Below are 20,766 nucleotides of genomic sequence, written 5' to 3'. Positions count from 1 at the left end.
GGGACGTCATTCTCCCCCTGTACTCGGCCTTAGTGAGGCCGCAGCTGGAGTACTGTGTCCAGTTTTGGGCTCCACAATTCAAAAAGGATGTGGAGAAGCTTGAGAGAGTCCAGAGGTCAGGGAAGCAGACCCTACGATGACAGGCTGAGAGCCCTGGGGCTCTTTAGCCTGAAAAAGCGCAGGCTCAGGGGTGATCTGATGGCCACCTACAAGTTTATCAGGGGTGACCACCAGTATCTGGGGGAACGTTTGTTCACCAGAGCGCCCCAAGGAATGACGAGGTTAAATGGTCACAAACTACTTCAAGATCGTTTCAGGCTGGACATAAGGAAGAATTTCTTTACTGTCCGAGCCCCCAAGGTCTGGAACAGCCTGCCACCGGAGGTGGTTCAAGCGCCTTCATTGAACACCTTCAAGATGAAACTGGATGCTCATCTTGCTGGGATCCTATGACCCCAGCTGACTTCCTGCCCTTTGGGCAGGGGGCTGGACTCGATGATCTTCCGAGGTCCCTTCCAGCCCTAATGTCTATGAAATCTATGAAAATAGAGAAAACTAACTGACCTGACTGTGCTAAATGTATATCTAATTCATTTGGTCTCTAAAAATGAAGATTCACTGAGCTTAAATAATCTGCCAGGCCAGTGTAGTTAATGCTAGGGTTGTACTGATAAAGATTTTTTTTAGCCCATACCAACAGGTGATTATTAACCAACCATACTGGCCAATACTGATCTGATATGCAGCCTGGCAGCTTGGAGAGCCGTGTCCAGCCAGTAAATCTGGCAGGGGGGAGTCGGGGACAGATTGAGGCCCCGATGGTAAGGGAGTAGGGTTAGGGCATGGGGGACAGATGGCTCCCACCATTGTGCATGCCCCTGTGGGGAAGCATGGGGGGCATGTGCTCCCCTGGATGTGTGTGCAGGGCAAAGGTGGGCTGCTTGCTGCGGCCTCTTCCTCGTGGGGGTTAGACCAGGGCTGTGCTTGGGACAAACTGCAGCCTGGGGGGGAGGGGTTCAGGCACTCCAAAATTCACTACTGCCTGCCCCAAGTGCAGCCTCCGTGCCAGGAAGAGGCTGGCATAGCCCCCAGGCTCAAGCAAGCAGCCTGCCCTCACCCTGCGCACAGATCCTGGGAGCACATACCATGCATGCCTCCCTGGTGGTGCATGCAGCAGCCAGGAGCTGTCCCCCTCTGCACCCTTCAAACAAGCTGCCTGCAGGTCTGTCCCATGCCCTGCCCTACCTGGGCAGTGCCTGCCCCTGCCCCAGCCCCACTCCCTCCCTCATCGTAGGGGCCTTTGATCTGCTCCCTGCCGCCCACAAACTTACTGCCAGGAGGCTGCTCTTCAAGCTGCCGGACTGCATTCCTGGCTGCATGCATGCTGCAGGTACGCGCGCGCATGTGGCATCAACAACATTAGCCATACCTGCCAAAAAAGCTGACTGCTAATAATGTCAATTTTCCTTTTTATCGGTGCCAATATAATATGGGCTGATCTATATCAGTGCACCTCTAGTTAATTCACACTACTTTCTGTAGCTAACTATACACAAAGGAGCAATGTGGCTAGCAATAAGTCTAGCTGTATTTGAAACTAAAAGGCCTGATCCTCTTTTAAATGTTTGTATAGCTGACCTGAACGAAGAAACACAAACTTTATAACCTTCTGATTAGAAAATTTTTGCAAGCGTGTTAGCCAGGAGAGATTTGAGTCTCATATTTGTATCCATTTATGTAAAACTTTATCTATTTTTTTAACTTCAAGTGAAGTTGAAGCCATGAATACTCTGGTTTTTATATACACATTTGTAATAATTATCCCTAGAAGAAACAGCATTTCCTAGATCCTATTACTGCCCCTATGCTCTTCATCCTGTAAGGTTTTCATGATCAATGAATGGCATCTGATGTTTTGAGATCAGGGCAAAGGGGTTTAAAATGTAATTCTAGAACAATATCTTTCCTCACTGGTTCACTATGTCACTCCTTTTGGTAGTAATAATTTACTTGGGAATAAGAATCCCTATGCATACTATGGCTCATCATGCTTTCAGACTTCTTAATCCTTAAATTTAGCGTTGTTTTATTCTTCATTTTTTTAAATTTACTCTGTGCTTGATTCAGACTGAAAAGGGAAGAAGGCTAGTACTGACCCTCTCCATCTGTTTATTTTTAACCACTTTTCAGATCTAAACAACTTGACCCTTGGCTATCTTAATTTTCTGGTTTAGTTGCTTTGGCTAGCTCAGGTTGCTTTTAGCTTTTTCTTTAACACACTAGATCAGTCTCCTACAGCTGTTAAATGATACTGCAGTAGCCTTCATTTTAGAAAGCAAATGTTTAAAAAAAATTAATTTGTCTACTGTTCTAGTAAAAAGACCCTTCCATGGGTTTGCATCACAGCAAATTATATACTTACGTGTCCTTCATTTTTAAGAGCCAACTTACAGCACTGAAGCATATGTAATATATAACTTACTAGCCATAATGCAAGCCCTAGAACCAACTTCTAGAAGACAAATTAATTCATGTGTACCATTATCAATAGTCATTTTGGAAAACTATTTGACTTTAACTAACTTTGGTCACAAAGATTACTAGAATGTGTTCTGGCTTTAAGCAACAAGGAGATTTGCATTATAATACTGTTTTACGTCAATCATTTGAATACAAATATTTTAATATTAGCTTAAGTAAAGTTAAGACCGCATGTTATAATATGAAAGCAAATATCGCTTCTCTATATATTAAGTGCTTCTGCTTCTATTGCTTAAAAGTCCTGAGGGGCAAAAACAGAAGACTTGATATTACTTTTAGTCAGTATTTGAAAATTAACTTTTTACTTCAGTAGTCATTTAAATATGAGAACTTAACGACAAATACTTAAATTACAGGTTGCATAATATACAGAGTTTAGTACTATTAAAAATATGATCAATTCTTAAAAGATGTGCTAAAGAGCAATTACAGGTTTTAGGTTATAGTTGCTTCAAAAATACGAACAGAAAAGGGATGTTCTCTCTTGTTTTTGCAATACGAACATTACACATACCTTATAATTATAAAAAAAATTGTTAGTGAATTCAATCTGTTTTTTCCCCACATTCTTACTATTATTTATAATTACATGTACATGCTTGGACTTAATACATGATCTGCAACATTAAGTGCCTTGCACTCTAATTATACAGAATGAATGAGGAATTTTAGCACTACTGGTTCAGTGGTAGTGTGCCTGCTTCTACAAAAGAGGACTGCTACTCTTCATAACAGAGGAATCAGAATACTAGTAAAAGTGATGCTTTGTCATTTTCCTGTTCAATTAGGTAAAGGTGGCATTTGGGATTGGTAGTTAATGGTCCTGCTACTTCAACTGCTGTTGCTCATGTAAAAATCAACTGGCATATCATTCATGGAAACATACTTAGTTTTCAAGCAGCACTCATTCTAGGCTGGTATTTTCTTCCACTGAGGAATCAATGAAAGTTAAACACCCAAATCCCATAAAAATGCACTGAGAGCTTGTCCTCTAAACTCCTTTCCAAATTCTAACCTTAGTAAATATATTCCTTTTGAAGTCTCAGATAAGCTCGATTTTTCTAGTTTTAAATTATCTATTACACAAGTGATGAGTGTCTTAGAAAATTTTTGCTTGTTAGCTGTTGATTAGCCTGCTGAAAAAATTAAAATATTCACTTAAGAGGTAGATGGTTTCTTAAAGAATGCACAGAAAGCTCAATCAACTTTGTAGTTGCAAAAAAGATTTTGAATAATCCTGATTCATAGAATCAAGGCAACATTTATTTCTTTTTAAAAAGGATGTACCTGAAGCATAGCCTTCATAGTTCTTTTGTAGATGGGTGTAACACCTTTCCAGCCTATATTACTCTAATATGCATTACTCTTGATAGATCATGTCCCCATCCTTCCTCCTAGTGTTAGAGGCAGCAGGTGTAACTTCCATTAATCAAGGAACAGTACATGTTAGAATATGCATTCTTCATAAATCTCATCGCTTGACTGGAAATACAGCTCTATACTTTCTAGTATGCTGCCAACAAGGCTCTGGGTTTAGGCACCCCTTGTTAAAAATAAATAAGTATTTTTGTGGTTTTCCCTTACACACAGCTAAAATTCTACTCTTGCATTCTCCCATATCTGACTGAAAATGCAATAAGTCTTTTGTATACTACTTCTAAAACTAAGAGAGAGAGAACAATTATTCCACAAATCAAGCTGAATGCCCAACGTGGTCCAAAGTAAGTGTATATCTGGCTCACAAACACTGGCCCAAGTATGCGTGCTCCACTTCCAGAAGCAGTTAGCCAGCCCATATAGACACCCTGAAATAGATCAAAGTACCGAGGTTAGGAATAACAGCAATTTAACAGCTGATTGTTCTCACAAGAAATTCATAACGACTACAGAAAAAGAGAAGTTATCAGAAAAAGTCACTGCTCTTTTCTTCACCATTACTAGATTAAAAAAACCAAAACACGAGTAGTTAAAGTAAAAATTAGAAGACAAGTTGATGATGACATGAGATGCTGCAATACAGCTTCTGTACTTGTGGAAAGTTACAGCTCCATCACATTACGCTATCTGCTGTTCAATATATTTCAAATTGCAACACATGAAAACTGAAGTTAAACAGCAATTTCAGTTTATCACTTGGTTCATCATTGTTAGTCCCTACTGTTTTGTTGGCATCATGGCAGAAATTAGAGAAGTACTTGAATATCAGACTAAATTTAAATCTCGATGGCTTGGACATATTCACATTAATTTTTATTCCTTATGTACCTTTGTTTGACAACCCCTACATTGATGATCTTAACATCTATCTAACTTGGCTATCATACAAGGGCTATCATACCATAGCTTGGCTATCATACCTAGCAATCCAAAGATACACGTCAGTCCTGGGATTAGCACATTAAAGTTCTCACTTTTCAAAACCTGATCATATTTTAATAGGTAAAAGTTTCCAGGACTGAAAGCATATGATAAAATGTGATTGGAAGAATATGCAAATCTTTTCCTCTATAATGGCAGAAAACTATTAACATTAAAAAAACAAATCTCCCCATAAAAGAAACATTTATTGTGTGAAAGAATAGTAACACAAGGCTTTCTTTCACCATTATTTAAGTATCAAAAGATTTTAATACTACTTTGTAGAAGACAAGCTTACTTTTGATTCAGCAAACTAGTGTTTTGTTTTCCCCCTCATACTACACCTAAACTGAGACACCTTAAAGAAGACTCATCATTTTCTGAATATTTGAGCCCCTTGAAAACAGCAAATCAAGTGCCCCAAAATGGAACCATCCACAACTAACATTCAGTTTTGAAAACCCCAGAGTACTGTACACACTAGGAATTTTCACTGGTGCTATAACACTCAGAGTTCTAGTAGCTCTTGTGGCTAGTTTAACCACGAACAAAGAAGTCTCATATTTGTAGTCGCACACATTTCAGCACAGTCTCTCCTCCCTCCCCACAACCTTGGGGGAACACAGAACAAACTATACTTAATGCTCTAGGAACAGGTTTACAGTTCTGTAATGGCTCCTCATATTCTGTCCCTCCTCTGTCTTTAGGATTATCATGTTTATTTTCTGGTTTACATGCTGGCATTCATGACATGTATACATATATATATCTTTTTAAGGATAAAAGACATTTAAAAACCCAGATAAATAGTTTAATTACCATACTCTCTCGCACATAATGTATAACCTTGCTCTAAAAAAGAAAAAATCAGCACCCCAAAACTAGGGTGTGCAGATTAAGCAGGGAAGTTGATATTTTGCTTGGGATACAAGCACGCTGCTTTCATTCCTGTTCCACAATACAGCAGCTGTTGTATTACTATTCAGACAGCTGAGGGAATCAATTGACCTAATGACTCACTATTCCTCAGTCCACAAAGGTTAATGCCAGTATATACTTTTTAAATGGTCTTGATGTTCCACTAATTAAGATAGCAAAGTTACGTTTAAAGGGTTATTTGCTAGCTGCTCCTGAGCTCGCTCTCATTTCACAACTCTGGAGTCTCTTTAGCTCTTCTCCAAGTCATATATCCACCCATGGAAACCAGTCTTCAAAAGCAGCTAGGGTTTTAGCTTTAATTAAGCAGGAAAAGGAGAGTGGAGTCAACTGAAGGTTAGATTCTGTCCCTGCTCTATGCAGCCCTAACTCTGGAAAAAAAATCTTCATTTCTTCATTCTGACTTTCAAAAATATAGTGCGTACTAAATTCATGGGCACGTATGCTTAGGATATGTTGTATTTTCTTCATGAACATATCTTTTTAACAACAACAACAAAAAAATCAGTCTCCTTAGCAGTGCTGTGCTGTTCTTGGACTCTGAAACAGATAATGTCAAAACATACCTACAAACAAAAGATGCAGGTCACATTTACAAGATGACACCCTGTATCCTAGAAAGCAGCAATTCTGAAGCCAACTAGGGAACATACTGGATAACTAGCTGAACATAAGCTTCCAGTGCAAGAGGTTAAGAGGGCTTGTGCATTTTTTTGGATGCATAAGTAAAACTATAAAGAAATAAACAAGGAGGCAATAAAGATTCTGTATCCAGCATTGGTGAAAGGAGTACTGGCACAATATCCCGTTTTGTAGCCATGCTCCAAAAAAGGATATTGACAAAACAGGACTGCATTACATTTAAAAAAAACGTGATTCGAGGTGTGGAAAAACCTGTCTTACCATGAAACTTCTAAGATTATATTTAGTTAATTAAAAAGGAAAATAAAAAAATAAAGATGTAATGTGATCAGTCTATAAGTAAGCACTCCATTGTAAGATTTATAACTGTAATGGGGTATTTAGGTACAGGCAAAAAGGCATAACAAAAACAGGCTAAGATATGGTGCACAGTTTTTCTTCAAGTGAGGATAATTAACTATAGGAACACCGTATTTAGAAGTGTGGTGGATCCTCCACTGCTTGAGAATTTTAAATTAAGGTTTTATGCCATTCTTAAAAATACTATACTTGATCTGAACCACCATGGGAAGATCCAAATGTAGGAATTTCTGGCTCAAGTCACACAATGTAGACTAACTGATCACAATGGTCTATTCTTATCTTGAAATACATGAATCAATTTGATTTCTGTCTTTTGCAAAGATTACTCCTAGCAGATACATTTTTATGATTTGTTTTTAAATGTCTAACAAGGAGAAGAATCATCCTATAATAAAAACCAGCTTTGATCTAAAAACAGATTATGTCAAACATGTGTGGCAACTACAACAAAATCTGAATAAGTCCCTAGGTCTTGTGCTTACCTGGGGTTTTGGTCCGAGAATTTTTGAGTATAAAGTATAGGACATAACATGACAGGCTGGGTAGCCCAATCCTATCAGTACATCAGAGGCGATATACTGTGAGAGATAGATCACAGGTGTGTACAGGCACCAGGACTGCACAACAGGACATCCCGTTGGCTCTTCTGTGTGATTGAATGGTAGCTGCATTGTTTGCGTACTCCACAAAGGTGTAAAAATTTCACTGAAGGTTGCTCTTGGAATGGAATTATTCTTTATATCTGTGAAATAAAACAAAGCACACCATTTTAAAAAGTTTTTAACGAAAGGCTTAGACTGCAGTTTTACATTAATTATGGTTATACCTTGCCATTGGATATTTGGTAATTTTTTCCCCCAAGGTAATAAAATAAAGAATCCAACCAAGACAATTATTAGGCCTCCATGGAGTAGTGCACGCTCACCAGTCCTGTTGAATAAAAAAACTGTAACTAATTGTGACCAATTAGATTTTTAAAGCAGCATCTAATATCACTTACTATGCACAAACCCTAATTTCTCACAGCTCATTCATATGGCTGAAGACAACCTCTTAAATGTAATTATTTGCTAGAGTACAATAGAAATTAATTCAGTCCGTGAAGAGTATGTTTACAAACTTCTGTTGGCATACCTCAAAACTATACGGGTTAGAAGTGCAGAGAGGAGTGGTACCCGACCAGGATACCCATGTTTACCGTTGCCCCTATTTTTAACATAATTTTGCTGATATAGCTATGTTTTCTACTTTTTTCCTCCCTTGGTTGTTTTCAGTAGCATAACTAGGGGCAGGGAAGGAGGGATGTGGGGAGGAAAGAGAGAGGTGAGCAGGGCAGTAGCTCCAGGTCCTACCTTAGGGAAGGGGGAGAAGAAGCAGAAGGTGCAAAAATGGCAGCCACTGCTGCACTGGGTTCTCAGGTTGCAGAACTGTCGAGTATTCAAACTAAGATTACTAGGATTCCTGCACTGGAAAAGTGCTCTTAGTGTAGTGTAGCATAGCCTTGATAGAAAGCTCTCTAGACATTTGTGACATCTCTTTACAGTAAGTTTAGCAAAACCAAAAAAACCTAAGCAACTCCAATGACTTACTTTTTAGAAATTATTTTAACCACCATGAAGACAATGATTGATTCAATGCCCACTCCACCAAGGATTATTCCATTATAAAAAACAGCTTCTTTCCTGGGCCAGGAATACATATCCATTGTCAATGGAGTAGCTATTCTAGGTAGTAAAAAAGGAAAAATCAAACAAAGTAAAGGGAAATGAACAAAGACTGTTTAACAGTAGCCGCCAGATATTTGCTCCATAACAGCAGTTCCCAAACTCTAACAGGTTGCGCACCACCAATTTAAAACGATACAACCAGCAATTTTTTGTCATAAAGTAATTATAATAAATCTGCTAACGTGTACCACTGACAGGCTATCTGTGTACTACTGGTGGTACCTGTACCAGAACCGCTGTTCTGTAACATATCAGATACAGGCATACAAAAACTCTTCCTTCCTGCCAGAGCCTAGAATGTCTCACTGCTTTTAACTTAATTTCATCACCCATCACTTTCTCAAAAAAATTCTATAGACCTGATTCTCCATTGAACATTTCTGTACACTTTATTTCACGGGATTTACAAAAGCATTATATACAGAGTAATAAGGAGGAAAAAATCAGGTCCTACGCATGTATACGCTTTATTTCATCTGTAAGAGATTTTTCAACATAGCTACCATTAGTGTTAATGGAATTTACGAATCTAGTTTAGAGGTTCTCAACCTATTTGCCAAAGTGGGCCACACTTGCAGTTTTAAAACATGTTTTAACAGCGTGTCACATAGACCGCAGAAGCGTGCTAATTGGCCACGAGTTGAGAACCACCGATTTAGTTCTTCTCATGTAATAAAAGTTCTGCCAGGTACATTATAGTCACTAGTGCCCTTGCGAGTAAACAGATGTTTATTTGCTGAAATCCTTCACTCTTTTTCCCACCTTTATTCCAACTCACTAAAGGATTTTATACTGTAGCAACGTAACAAGAATGACTGGATGTTTCTCCATTTAGAATGATGCTTTGCAATTCTTCCAGTATCAAAAGCATTTGCAGCTTCTACTGATCCAGGAAGTGAAACACCCAAGTGAATATCCCATCCAAATTCTATTGTAGGCAGCCATATATATTAATCTATGATTGATTGTTTTCTGATCCAATTTAATCTTGCACAGGGGTAGACTAAATTGCTACATTTTTACCAAACTAGAATTTGAATAAATTCAAATTGTTTTATAAAAAAGCATTTGATGTGTAAGGCATATCAAATAAAGTCACAAGAAACATCACATATTATTTAAACCCCTGTAAAAAACGTATTTCTTAAAAATGGTCAGTTTATACATTCAGATTTAGAAGCAAGTCACCCCCATACTAAAAGGCATAGCTTATTTTATTCTTCTGAACGCGTATTAAATCCTATTACTACTACAACTACATTATAAAAGCAACAGTTAGAGATTTAAATCCTAAGAAACACTAAATTACTTTGAAAACTATATTTTATTTTGTATGTCAAAAAACTATTGAAATAACCACTGAAAGAAAACCTCCACTGGAGTGGAAAGCAATAATTATGCAGAAGTGCACTGCAGTGATATACCAAAAGTTTATTAACAGGAAGTAAAAGAACAATGCATTTAGTTGAAATGACTGAAGTTGGGTCAATAGGATTCAACGATCTGCATTCAATTTGACTAGGACACTGGGAGTATGCATCTGTAGTTGTGCAAGGAACACAGCATCTTTAATCACCACAAATGATGAGGAATTCTGTTTTACGTTACGTTCAAAAGTTGAACCACCAATTCCTTTGCACCAAAGTACTTTATACCGGGCACGTTTACACCGAGATGCTTACTGTGCGAGAAATTGAGTAGACTTACGTTTCGAAAATTGCAAAACCAAACAAGATGACAAAAAAAATAAAGTTGATTGCTACTACAGCAACATGGTCAATGTTTCCTTGAATGTCCTGACTCACATCTTCACTTTCTGTGTAGAAACATAATAATAAACTGCAGAATTAAGAGGCTGTACAATGCATTCATGTGCTCTAATCTTATACTTTTTATGAATTCATGTCTGTAGCTAGTAGAGTATAATGCACAGCCTCTGCTACTTTGCATGCATACTGCTAGACAAATTTACTTAAAAAAAAAGGTTGTTTCTTAAGAGAGAAATGCAACAACATGTTACCTATAATTTAAATTTCTTTGCAACCCATAGACTTGCATAACACTGATATTTGAAAAATATGATATGAGGTTTTACAAAGTGAACATTTTGAAGGTTCTGCACTGATCAATAGCTTATCTCATGCATGCTGTCACAAAACAATCACTAGATGACAATAATTTTGATTCAATACTGATTTAAATCACATCTGTATCATAACCTGAGGACACATCATTCTGTTTCCCAGTATTAAGGATGAGTTGCCTAATCCCCTGTAACATTACTAAATGAAAGGTGGACCTTAAAATAGAAAGATGTTATTTGTAAGACAGTGATAATAAATTACAGTATCAAAAAGCATCAGTTTTCAAGGAAAAAAATGGTATTACCTTCCACTTCAAAATTGATGCTTTTACATTGCCTTCCCATGTCATCCACTTGATGTTCTCTAAACAATGAAAATGGTTCTTGTTAACATAGTACACCTACTTCATTTTTTAATTAAGCTGGTTACAACATTTCTAATAATAAATAATTGATAAGATCTTTCCTCCTAATTAGCTTCAGTACTTTTACCCAGTATTTCTATCATCCACCTATGCCCATTTCAAGTTGAGCTTCCATTAAATTAATATGGTTTTTTTTTTTTTGTTTCTACAATTCAAGGCATGTTTAAAACATAAGCTGAATAAGACCATCATATTAAAAGAAAAGCCTCTGCACAACAAAGACAATTCAGATTTAAGGTCTTAAAGTGATTAATAAACTTAAAGCTGAGCCTATGTTTAAAGGCTTGTTTGAACCACAGTTCAAGTTTGGCTTAAATGCCTGAGTTAACTCTGCCAGACCTACGTACTGTAAAACAGGATCGTCTCTCAGAGGTGCACAAAACAGCAATTACACAATGAATCTACACCTTGTTCAACGGTAGGAACAGTCCTAAGGAATCAGCCTTTGGACTATGCTGCTCGTTTAGCCTTTTAAGGTTGTTATGGATGCACCAAAAGGATAAAACACAAAAAGCAAGTTGTGCAAATGAGACACATTCTGAAATGTGATTGCTATTGCACATTCCAGGGACTGCTACTGCATATTCTGAGTGCAGTCCCCTTCCAGTGCTTTTGAGAGTTCTTATAGGACTAAACGTGGGAGTTACTCTCCACTATAAGCTGTGGCAAGAATTAGCTGCCCACACATGCCTGTCAAGAGAAGAGAAAGTGTCTTCCAATCCTGCTAGACTTGCTATTATTATGCTAAACAAACCCTGTTTTCAGGTCTGTAGTTAAAAAAACATTTGTTTATAGACAAGAGACCTAGTCATTTGTACTTGCAGAGCAAGCAAGTAGAAAATAATCTGTGGGGTGCACTGCACCTCTTCATTTTCACACACCCTTCCCAGGTTCTCTTTCACAAATAAAAGCCACTAACTGGTACATCAGGCCACACTGCTCTTTTAAAGTTCTTCCCAAAGTAACTGACATCAATCGTCTAGACCAGTGAGTTTCAACCTTTTTAGACTCAAAGCACCACTACAAAAATGCCAGGTCTTAGCTTTCATCCCTTTTTTTCCACTACAGAAAAGTGACATTTCTGCTTTTAAAGAGGAGTCAGTAAGACCACAATGAATCAGAAAGCTTTTGGCACTACAGATTCCTACTTGAAATATCTAGGTTTACCTTGTGAATTGTGCTTTGGCACCCTGTTTGAGGATCACAGATCTGAACTCACTTTTAGAACAGACTCTCTTGTTTACTGTCTCCATTCAGAAAAACATTTGTAGCACTGGAGTTTCCTACGCCTAATAAAGAATTATTTCCATATTAGGAACACATAAAACAGACTGCCATAAAGGACAATGTGATTGGGTGAACTTCACCTTTGGAAATGGAAAAAGTGTTTATGGTTGCAGAACATAAACTGTAGTTTAAATGATCTGTTCATTGTAATGACAATACATAAAAATGAAGAGACTCCTGCTTGAAGAAGTTCTCGTTCTTAGAGACAGATGCACACAAACATAGCATCTTCGATGCCTAGCAGCTACAAAATATAATGCGAGTTAGACAGTAACCTACATGCAAATATTACATGCATCAAGTCTAAGCTGATGACACTAACAATAATTTTTTAACTTTCAACAGTTTATTAACACTAAGTTTTGTTTAGCAAAATGTGATTGCCTTTTACACCACAGAAGCTAGAAAGTTTGAAAAATAAACTAAAAACATTAAGCTTGATACGTACTGCAGGTTGTCACTACTAGTCACACTATTGCTAAGTTTGAAAGTCCTGTCTTGTACTCTAAAATTGCAGTGGATTTATTTGTGCTAAATACTGAATAGAATCTTCCATTATAAGCAGAAATATTTCACAAGCCATTGACAATCCTCAAACAAGAATACTTTCTTTTTTATCTGATTACCTGAATACGGCAAAGATTAAAATAATATTAATAACCCCAAGGAGAGCTCCCAACAGAACTGGTGCTGTATACATGTTCAGCTGGAGATGAATAATTTTCCACGTTACTCCTTTTTCTCCCATAAGAGTAAAGCAGGTCTGAAAAACTTAACATAAAAACATTTGAAAGGAGATCAATAGAACAGCATTTGACAGAATAAACAGGAAATATTAACATAATCAATGTTTTATCATTCTAGGAATATCCAACTCAAACCAATGGCATCCCAACTTACTGGAAGCATATGTAGCGTTGCAGTACGTAATCTCTGGAAAGCCATGTGAAAATACTGGATACCCAGCAGTATAATGCTCAAAACCAGTCAAACAAGTGCACAAGACCAAGACAGGAAAATTAACTACCACCATATTCAGAATTTATTTGCAGAATTCATTACCCATGAATCGTCTTGGTTATCACTACTTAGTCTCCCTGTTTTGGAAAGCTTTAGCTCTACAACTCAAAACATCCCTTTTGCTAGACACCAGAAAAAGAGAAACAACTATATTAACTCTTCCCTTCTGTCCCCCAACCCCACCCCAAAAAAAGAAAAAAACAGGTAATAAATGAAAGTGTGTTTGTATATTTCTGTAGTGCTACCCTTTGCCTGTAACTGCCGGGAAGTACATCAAGTTTTCCTACCAAAATGCAGAAGCATGTGCCAGAAATCCACATTTTTTATATGCAAGTCATACTGGGAGATACCCTCCTTGCCTGTATGTCCCCTTTAATGATTTTTCCAAAGTTGACTTCAGAACCAGACAACCATCCAGAGAAGACCCTCCAGCAAGGAATTACCAGGAATGTGCTACATGTGTTCTATAATGCCATTTCCAATGTTTGGGGGAATCTGGCTAATCAAGGGGCAATCTGTAGCTATCGCTAGAATGGAGTCAGGGCTGCATGAACATGTCAAACTACTCTCCCTAAATAACTTGTAGCCAGTTGTAGAGTCTTTAGTGGCTCCTAGCCCAATCAGGCATTTTGGAAATGTTTTTGTCAACCAATTAGTCACAAAACTATGGCCCAGATTTGCTACATAAGTTTAGGAGCCCTTAGTAAACTGCCACCAAAAATGTAATGAACAGAGTAATACTTGAAACATTTAAATATGACTTACATAGTTGTGTTTTTGTAGGGGTTGGTGGTGGGAAGAGAGATATTTTGTTTAGACATCTACAACATAACTTATGGATACCCCAACATACTATGCTAACAAATCCAAAGTTTTGTTCACAATGCTAGTGTTGAAATTCCCAATCACAATGTACATTTTTCTCCAAGACGGCAAAGGAATGGGATTTGTTTGAGAAGCGTAAAGAAATAAGACACACTATACCTGGTCCTAGTATGAAGCCTAAAGCTTGGCAAGCACTAGTGTTGGCCATAGCACTAGTTCTTTCTGTAAGAGAAGTAGCACTGGCAATGTATGATCGAACTACTGCTACGTTACCTAAAAAAGATAAAAATTATTTACATAAGTGCAAAGAAATTATTCTCCAGTCACAAGCTGTTCAATTTTTCTTTCTTATGTACCAAACAACCAGTTTGCTCAAGGTACTCACTGCTTTCCCCAACACAAGAAAGTGTTTAATTTGCAAGCCTTTGCACAGGGCTAGCCAACTCCTTACGTTGTCATATTAATTGCCTAATAAACATGTAGTTAATTATAAACCACGTGCTCTCTTAAGCAAGACAAAAAAAGCCATCTTCAAAAGTTCAAGTTGCACTGTAATTAATTACCTGCTCCAAATCCCACGAGGGCACGAGCAACTAGCATGTAGAATTTGTTGTGTGAAGCAGGTACATGGACATAGGCATAAAGGCAGTTAGCAGCTACTGAAATAGCAGATGAAACAACGAGAGGTTCTCTTTTTGGTCTGTAATTGGACCATAAACCAAACAGGGGAGAGGCTACCATTTGACCAATGCTGTATGATGCAATAACCCAGCCCAAGAAACTTGCATCTGCTGTCAGATCAATCTGCAGAAACAATAAAGTGATTTTAAGAAATACAGTATGACATTTGTATTACCAACAAAAACAATTTTGGAATCAGCACCCCACAATAAATAAAATTCTATGTCTCTAGACACTGGGCACGTCTGCATGTTACCCTATGGCAACATAGCGATATGCTACATCACCGTATGGCACACTATAGCGACCACACGTGTCTACATGTGATCACTAGCTATGTTGCAGTATGGCGATCACACTGGTCTACATGTAAATGCTAGCTATGTTGCTATAGCAGCATGCTCCCTGCTTATAGTATACCACTATGGCAATGTAGTGGGGAAATTTAAGCATGCACCGCCTGTATGGCATAGTATGGGCAGTTACTGTGCTGTTTTAGTACTTCCAAAAGCAAGTACTAAAGCACAGTGCAGTAAGATTGCTGAATGGCTATGTGTAGACACGCCCACTGCGTAGAAATAACAGCTGACTCTGCAGATTCTGGTCTGCTCCAAGGTTGGAGAGAGGCTGAAGCAATGACAGCCATATCTTCAGGCTGCCCTAAGCCCAATAGGTTTCTCCTAACTTTACCTCTACCTTAACATACTCATCTTTGCTCAGGCCTGCAAGGTAGTCTACAGAAGAGACTAACAAGAATCATCTATTCTTCCTAGACCATATGGATCCTACCCAAAACCTGTGTATCTAGAGGCTACTACAGCTTTTTTAAAACTGGGCTGAAACAAGTGAGAATCACCTTCATGGCTGTGTCCACACAAGTGTGGACATTTGTTTCCATGGGGAGAAGAATTGGGAGCATATCGTGCACCACTGCTAGTTGTCCTCAGGGAACACCTCTGTCACACTCCCTATGGTGCATAGCAGGTAACGCTGAGCGGGGTAACCAGCACTGGGCTGGCCCCAGCAGCCTTACTTGGGATCCTGGGGGGCTCCTGGGGCTGCAGTGGCGATCCTGTGGCTCAGAGTCTGGCCAGCCAGGATCTGGTTTTGAGTAGTGTGTGCTGCCCCAGCATGCGTCGCTCTTATTTTTTTGGCCCCTGGATATCCTGGGGTCAACCCCCTACCCCATGCTGCTACCTTGCAGTGTGGAAAACAGCTGAATGTGTAGTATGTGCCACCACAGACATGTGCCACATATCGTATGGCCACGCTCATTTGGACGCAGCCCATGAGTGCAAACATTAGCTCTAGTGTAATAATCCTGGATATTTTCATAGGGTTTTTTTTAATCTTTAAACTCTGAACATTTTTTTAAGTTATAGCAACCTGTCCAACATACTAATAAATAGTATTCTGTGCATTTTATTTCCAGTACTGCTAAAAGAATTTCAGAGAAAAACAAATAATCTTAGGGCCACAATTTTCTATGAACTTACTGTTCACTGCTGAATTTGACTGCCCATATACAAGTAAATCTCTGGTTCCATTTTATCCCCCTAGATTTCATGTTACATCTTCTTCTGAGGTGTTTATTTCCAGAAACTGAAACTTCCATATATGCCTATCTTATTTTTCCCAAAACACACAATTTCAACTTTTTTATTTACTCATAGTCTCTTCTAGGGGGAGGTATGCTGTTGTTTCCCTCTTCTCTTATGTCAGCCTTCTACCTTGACATTAGCACTTTTAACTCTCCATCTCTTTCCTTTCTTCCTTCTTTCCCCCTCTCTACTTAAACCATGAATTTCCATAAGCTTAGTGCATGCTTATACGTAAGAATATAATTACACATACCATCACTTATTACACATTACATTTCCTTAATGTAGTGATCATGGCATAATACAACAACTAGGAACAATAAAAAAGACTGGGGAACCTAATCTTTTAGGATTAATAACCTAAGCCTCTATTGATTTAGTAAACCAAGCAACCAGTTTATATGGAATGTTAAAGAAGCTGTCAAAGAAGACTGGGAAAGGGAATTTTCAGTTTAGCCTTTCATAACTACTTTCTAACAATAAATCAAAACTGTTTTGATTTATTGTTAGCTTTATTTCCATTGTATACTCCCCAAGAAAGGATCGCGTCTCCTTTTTGTCTATTCTGCATATAGTACAATGGGAATATAATATAATCCTGATTGGAATTTCTGGACATTTTGTCAATTCCATTTGCAAGTAACAGGGCCTCTGCCCAGATCCACAATTTTATTCCAATACCGTTAAAGAATACAAGCTAATATACTGTATATTACATATTACTTGTACCACGTTTTAGAAAATAGGGTACATCAAACAATCTAGTTCAGAGTAAAAAAATAAAAATATTAACACTTTGTACAAATTCTTATGTGGTAATGCAAATTTGTGCTGAGGATGGTCATTGATCACAATTTTAGAAACTATGTTGCTATTTTGAAAGTGTGCAACAGGCCCAAACAGATTCAATAACATATTTCAGTTTAAATAAGACAGCTTTAGTGTTTGTGGAATTAACATAACAACAGGAATACTTCTATTTAGGAGTTTCCTATTTCCTAAATAAGCCTTCAACCCATCAGTGGAGATCTGAGCAGAATCTTGTTGAAGAATTAGACTTCAGCAGTAATGATCCCATATATCAGAACAAAACTTCTATTGTACTTAATTATAATACAGATTATAATAATTCATCATTAGGATTTACAAACCTTTTGGAGATATGGCCATATTGACATAATTACAATTGAAAAACCTGTGATGCATTAAAAAGAAGAGAGAACTGGAATTACTTTATTTTACATTACTCCATTTTATATACATATACATCTATATATTGAATCAAATATTTTAAAAACAGATACCACAAGCTAATTCTTCTATTTAAAAATGCTATACCCTCAAGCTGAAGTTCCAAGTAGCAATAAAAAGTACTATACATGCCCTGCCCTGGAAGAAAGAACAGTAATTTTTCTCACTGAGAAAACTCTTAAAGAACTTTAAAAAAACCCAAAAAAAGACACTGCAGTATGCGTGTATGAAACATTTTTATACGCCAAACACCTAGACTATAATGATGCTCTGACTGAACTAACTCAATGCAAGTTTGCCCTACATGAGAATAAGGTCATTTCCCCTCACAAAAAAGGATTTTATTGATATCAAACAGTACTTTTACATTTTCATTTGTGTTTACCTCATCAAATCCTAAAGCCACCCCAATATCATTGTTAACCAACAGAAAAGTGAGATACCACAAAAGCAGTTAAATTAAAAGCTGAAAAGAATATGGGCCTGAAATATGAAACTATTCTGCAGTTAAATATAATTTTACTATATTGAGTAAAAAATATTGCAGTTCCCAACAAGTAAACATTAGTAGGTAAAAATATTTCAAAATACAGAATGCCAACAGCATAAAAAATGCTCATTCTTAAATACTGTCATGGTTAATATTCAATGATTTCACTTTGTATGTTATATAGTAACCTTAGCTTTGGCATCAAGTTGGAAGTATGCCTCACCTCAATTCTGAATAAATATGAGCACCTAGCGTGGCAGTTTTCAAGCTGGGGTCTGTGGAAACCTGGGATTGTGTGATACAGCATTAGGGGCTCCACAAAGAGATCGGGAGTATTGGTAGAGTGCGCTGCAAGGCAGCATGCTTCTCATGTCAGGCTGGGTCACCTGGCTCTGTGGGCAGTGAACCAGGGGTAAGGTTGCACGGTAGAAGTGATATGAAAGGGTTCTAGGCAGACAAGGTTCTCTGGGTAGACATGATCTCTTTCATTAGACCAACTAAATAGTTGGAAAAAATTGTTCTTTGCAAGCTTTTGGTCACAAACACCCTTCTTCAGGCATAGGGAGAGTCTGCTGGTGTTTTGTATGCTCTCCTGGGTAGAACAGAAGCCAATATGCAAAATGCAGGTCTGTGAAACCACCCATCCTGGCCTTTAAACAAGCACCAAACCTCACCAACCTCATCACCAGAAGCAAGCTTCTGGCCCAAAGCATACTGAATGGATTCAGACCACGATGGAACAAAAAATGTAACACCTGCCAAAACACCTCCACCAGTCCCACAATAACTACACCCCGCAGCAGAACCATCACTATTCCTGGATCTTACACCTGCATCTCCAGAAATGTAATCTCTCTCATCCAGTTCACTAAATGCCCTGATGGAAAATATGTAGGAGAAACCAAACAACACCTGCACACCAGAATGAATGCACACTGGAAATCTATCAAAGAAAAATACCCAATTACCTGTGGGTGTACACTTCTCACAAGACAATCACTCTCTCCAGTCTCTCAGTTCTAATCCTCAAAGGGAATTTACAAAACACCTTTCATAGATGAGCCTATGAACTTCTCTTCATAAATCTACTGGATACAAAAAATCATGGACTAGATATAGACATTGGATTTATGGCACATTATAACCTGCCATCTGATAACCCCAGGTACCCCTCTGCATTTTGCCAGCTACATTCTATCACCAGCTCAATCTCCCCACTCCTCCGTACCTACCTGTCTCGTACCTACTGTCCCCCATTCCCTCCGATTCTCACTGCCACACATTTGTATTTTCACAGACCTGCATTTTAGCTTTTATTCTACCCAGGAGAGCACACAAAACATCAGCAGACTCTCCTTATGCCTGAAGAAGGGTGCTTCTATCTATGAAAGAACAATTTTTCCAACTATTCAGCTGGTCTACTAGAAGATACCACATCTGCCCAAAGAACCTTGCCTGCCTATGTCCTTAGACCAACAGGGCTACAACCAACAAGCACGAAAGGGTTCTATGGCTTAAGGAAGTTTGAAAACCACTGAAGACTGCTCCGTTTTTCCAGCTGGAAGCATGACTCAGGTGCCATGTTATTGCCTCTCAATTTTCTCTCAACCATTTTGCAACCTATTACTCAGAAAACAAGATGGAAGATATTTTGCAGATTAACCCCACAAGAGGTACCCTCCTTTTTAATTCATCGGCTTTATCTTCTCTAGCCAACAAATTAGTCATATGAAAGAAGAACAGGTGGATTCAGTTTTAAAGCCTTGACCGCTTGGATTTCTCAAATTAAACCAGTCATAATCTGGAAATTCTGGTGTATGAATGTCAGGTTTACTCACCTATGCTACTGAGAAACATGGTTATGTACATCACCCAAATGGACCGCCATCTAGTCTTATAATGCTGCTGGGTTTCCACAATGTCTCTGTATCTTAAACCAAAAAAATAAAAAGGTGAGAGAAAGAAAGGAAAAAAAAATCCGATTAAAAAAGCCTTGGCAGTCTTTGAGGAGACTGGACAGACACCTTGCTGGGATCTTTTGATCTCAGCAGCCTCTTTCCTGCCCAAAGCAGGGGGTTGGACTCAATGATCTTTCGAGGTCCCTTGCAGCCCTTATTTTCTATGATTTTGTTGCATTTTCTTTGGTTCTTAATTCAACATTTCTCAACCTCCAGGCCATCAAGAGCATGTTGTGCAGGCAGTCTGAACCTCCTCTAAAGCCACACCTGCCCTCAGTGGGCAGCTTTTCCTTTCACAAGCAAACCCAGGGCTCACAACGCCAAGCCGAGACAGCGCTGAGCAAAGAGGGAAGCAAGCAGCCAGGACAGGAGGTAGCACCACAAGTTAAAAAGAGGCAGCTGGTACTGTTCAAATCCCTGCCCACAACGTTGGCTGGGCCGGGCTGCCTGCCGGGGCAGAGGAGTGGGGCTAGCTATCTCTGCCAAGCGCAGGCCTCTGGGACCCGGCTGCTCTGGGAGGCGGCTGCGGACAGACGTTCAGGTGGAAGCAGGACGGGGCGCAGCCCCTCGCGCCTCCA

General features: G+C 38.6%; 1 protein-coding gene across 1 annotated transcript in view; it reads right to left on the bottom strand.

Annotated features, from left to right (window-relative positions):
* Positions 1–3,782: 3,782 nt before the first annotated feature.
* The window catches only part of MFSD8 (major facilitator superfamily domain containing 8), a 20,436-nt gene continuing 3,452 nt past the window's right edge, over positions 3,783–20,766 (bottom strand). The window contains exons 2-12 of the mRNA XM_006015614.3: positions 20,069–20,160; positions 17,641–17,684; positions 14,771–15,011; positions 14,367–14,480; positions 12,989–13,133; positions 10,956–11,014; positions 10,275–10,383; positions 8,430–8,564; positions 7,766–7,770; positions 7,323–7,582; positions 3,783–4,346 (exon numbers count right to left, since the gene is read on the bottom strand). Coding sequence (XP_006015676.2) covers positions 4,140–4,346; positions 7,323–7,582; positions 7,766–7,770; positions 8,430–8,564; positions 10,275–10,383; positions 10,956–11,014; positions 12,989–13,133; positions 14,367–14,480; positions 14,771–15,011; positions 17,641–17,684; positions 20,069–20,160 — 1,411 coding nt within the window. The 3' untranslated portion in view covers positions 3,783–4,139. The remainder of the gene's footprint in view (positions 4,347–7,322; positions 7,583–7,765; positions 7,771–8,429; positions 8,565–10,274; positions 10,384–10,955; positions 11,015–12,988; positions 13,134–14,366; positions 14,481–14,770; positions 15,012–17,640; positions 17,685–20,068; positions 20,161–20,766) is intronic.

The sequence above is a fragment of the Alligator sinensis genome, unplaced genomic scaffold (genome assembly GCF_000455745.1).
Source record: "Alligator sinensis unplaced genomic scaffold, ASM45574v1 scaffold150_1, whole genome shotgun sequence".
In the NCBI taxonomy this organism is placed as follows: domain Eukaryota; kingdom Metazoa; phylum Chordata; order Crocodylia; family Alligatoridae; genus Alligator; species Alligator sinensis.
The sequence above is the reverse complement of the archived record's forward strand: the minus strand, read 5'-3'. Positions and strand labels throughout refer to the sequence as shown.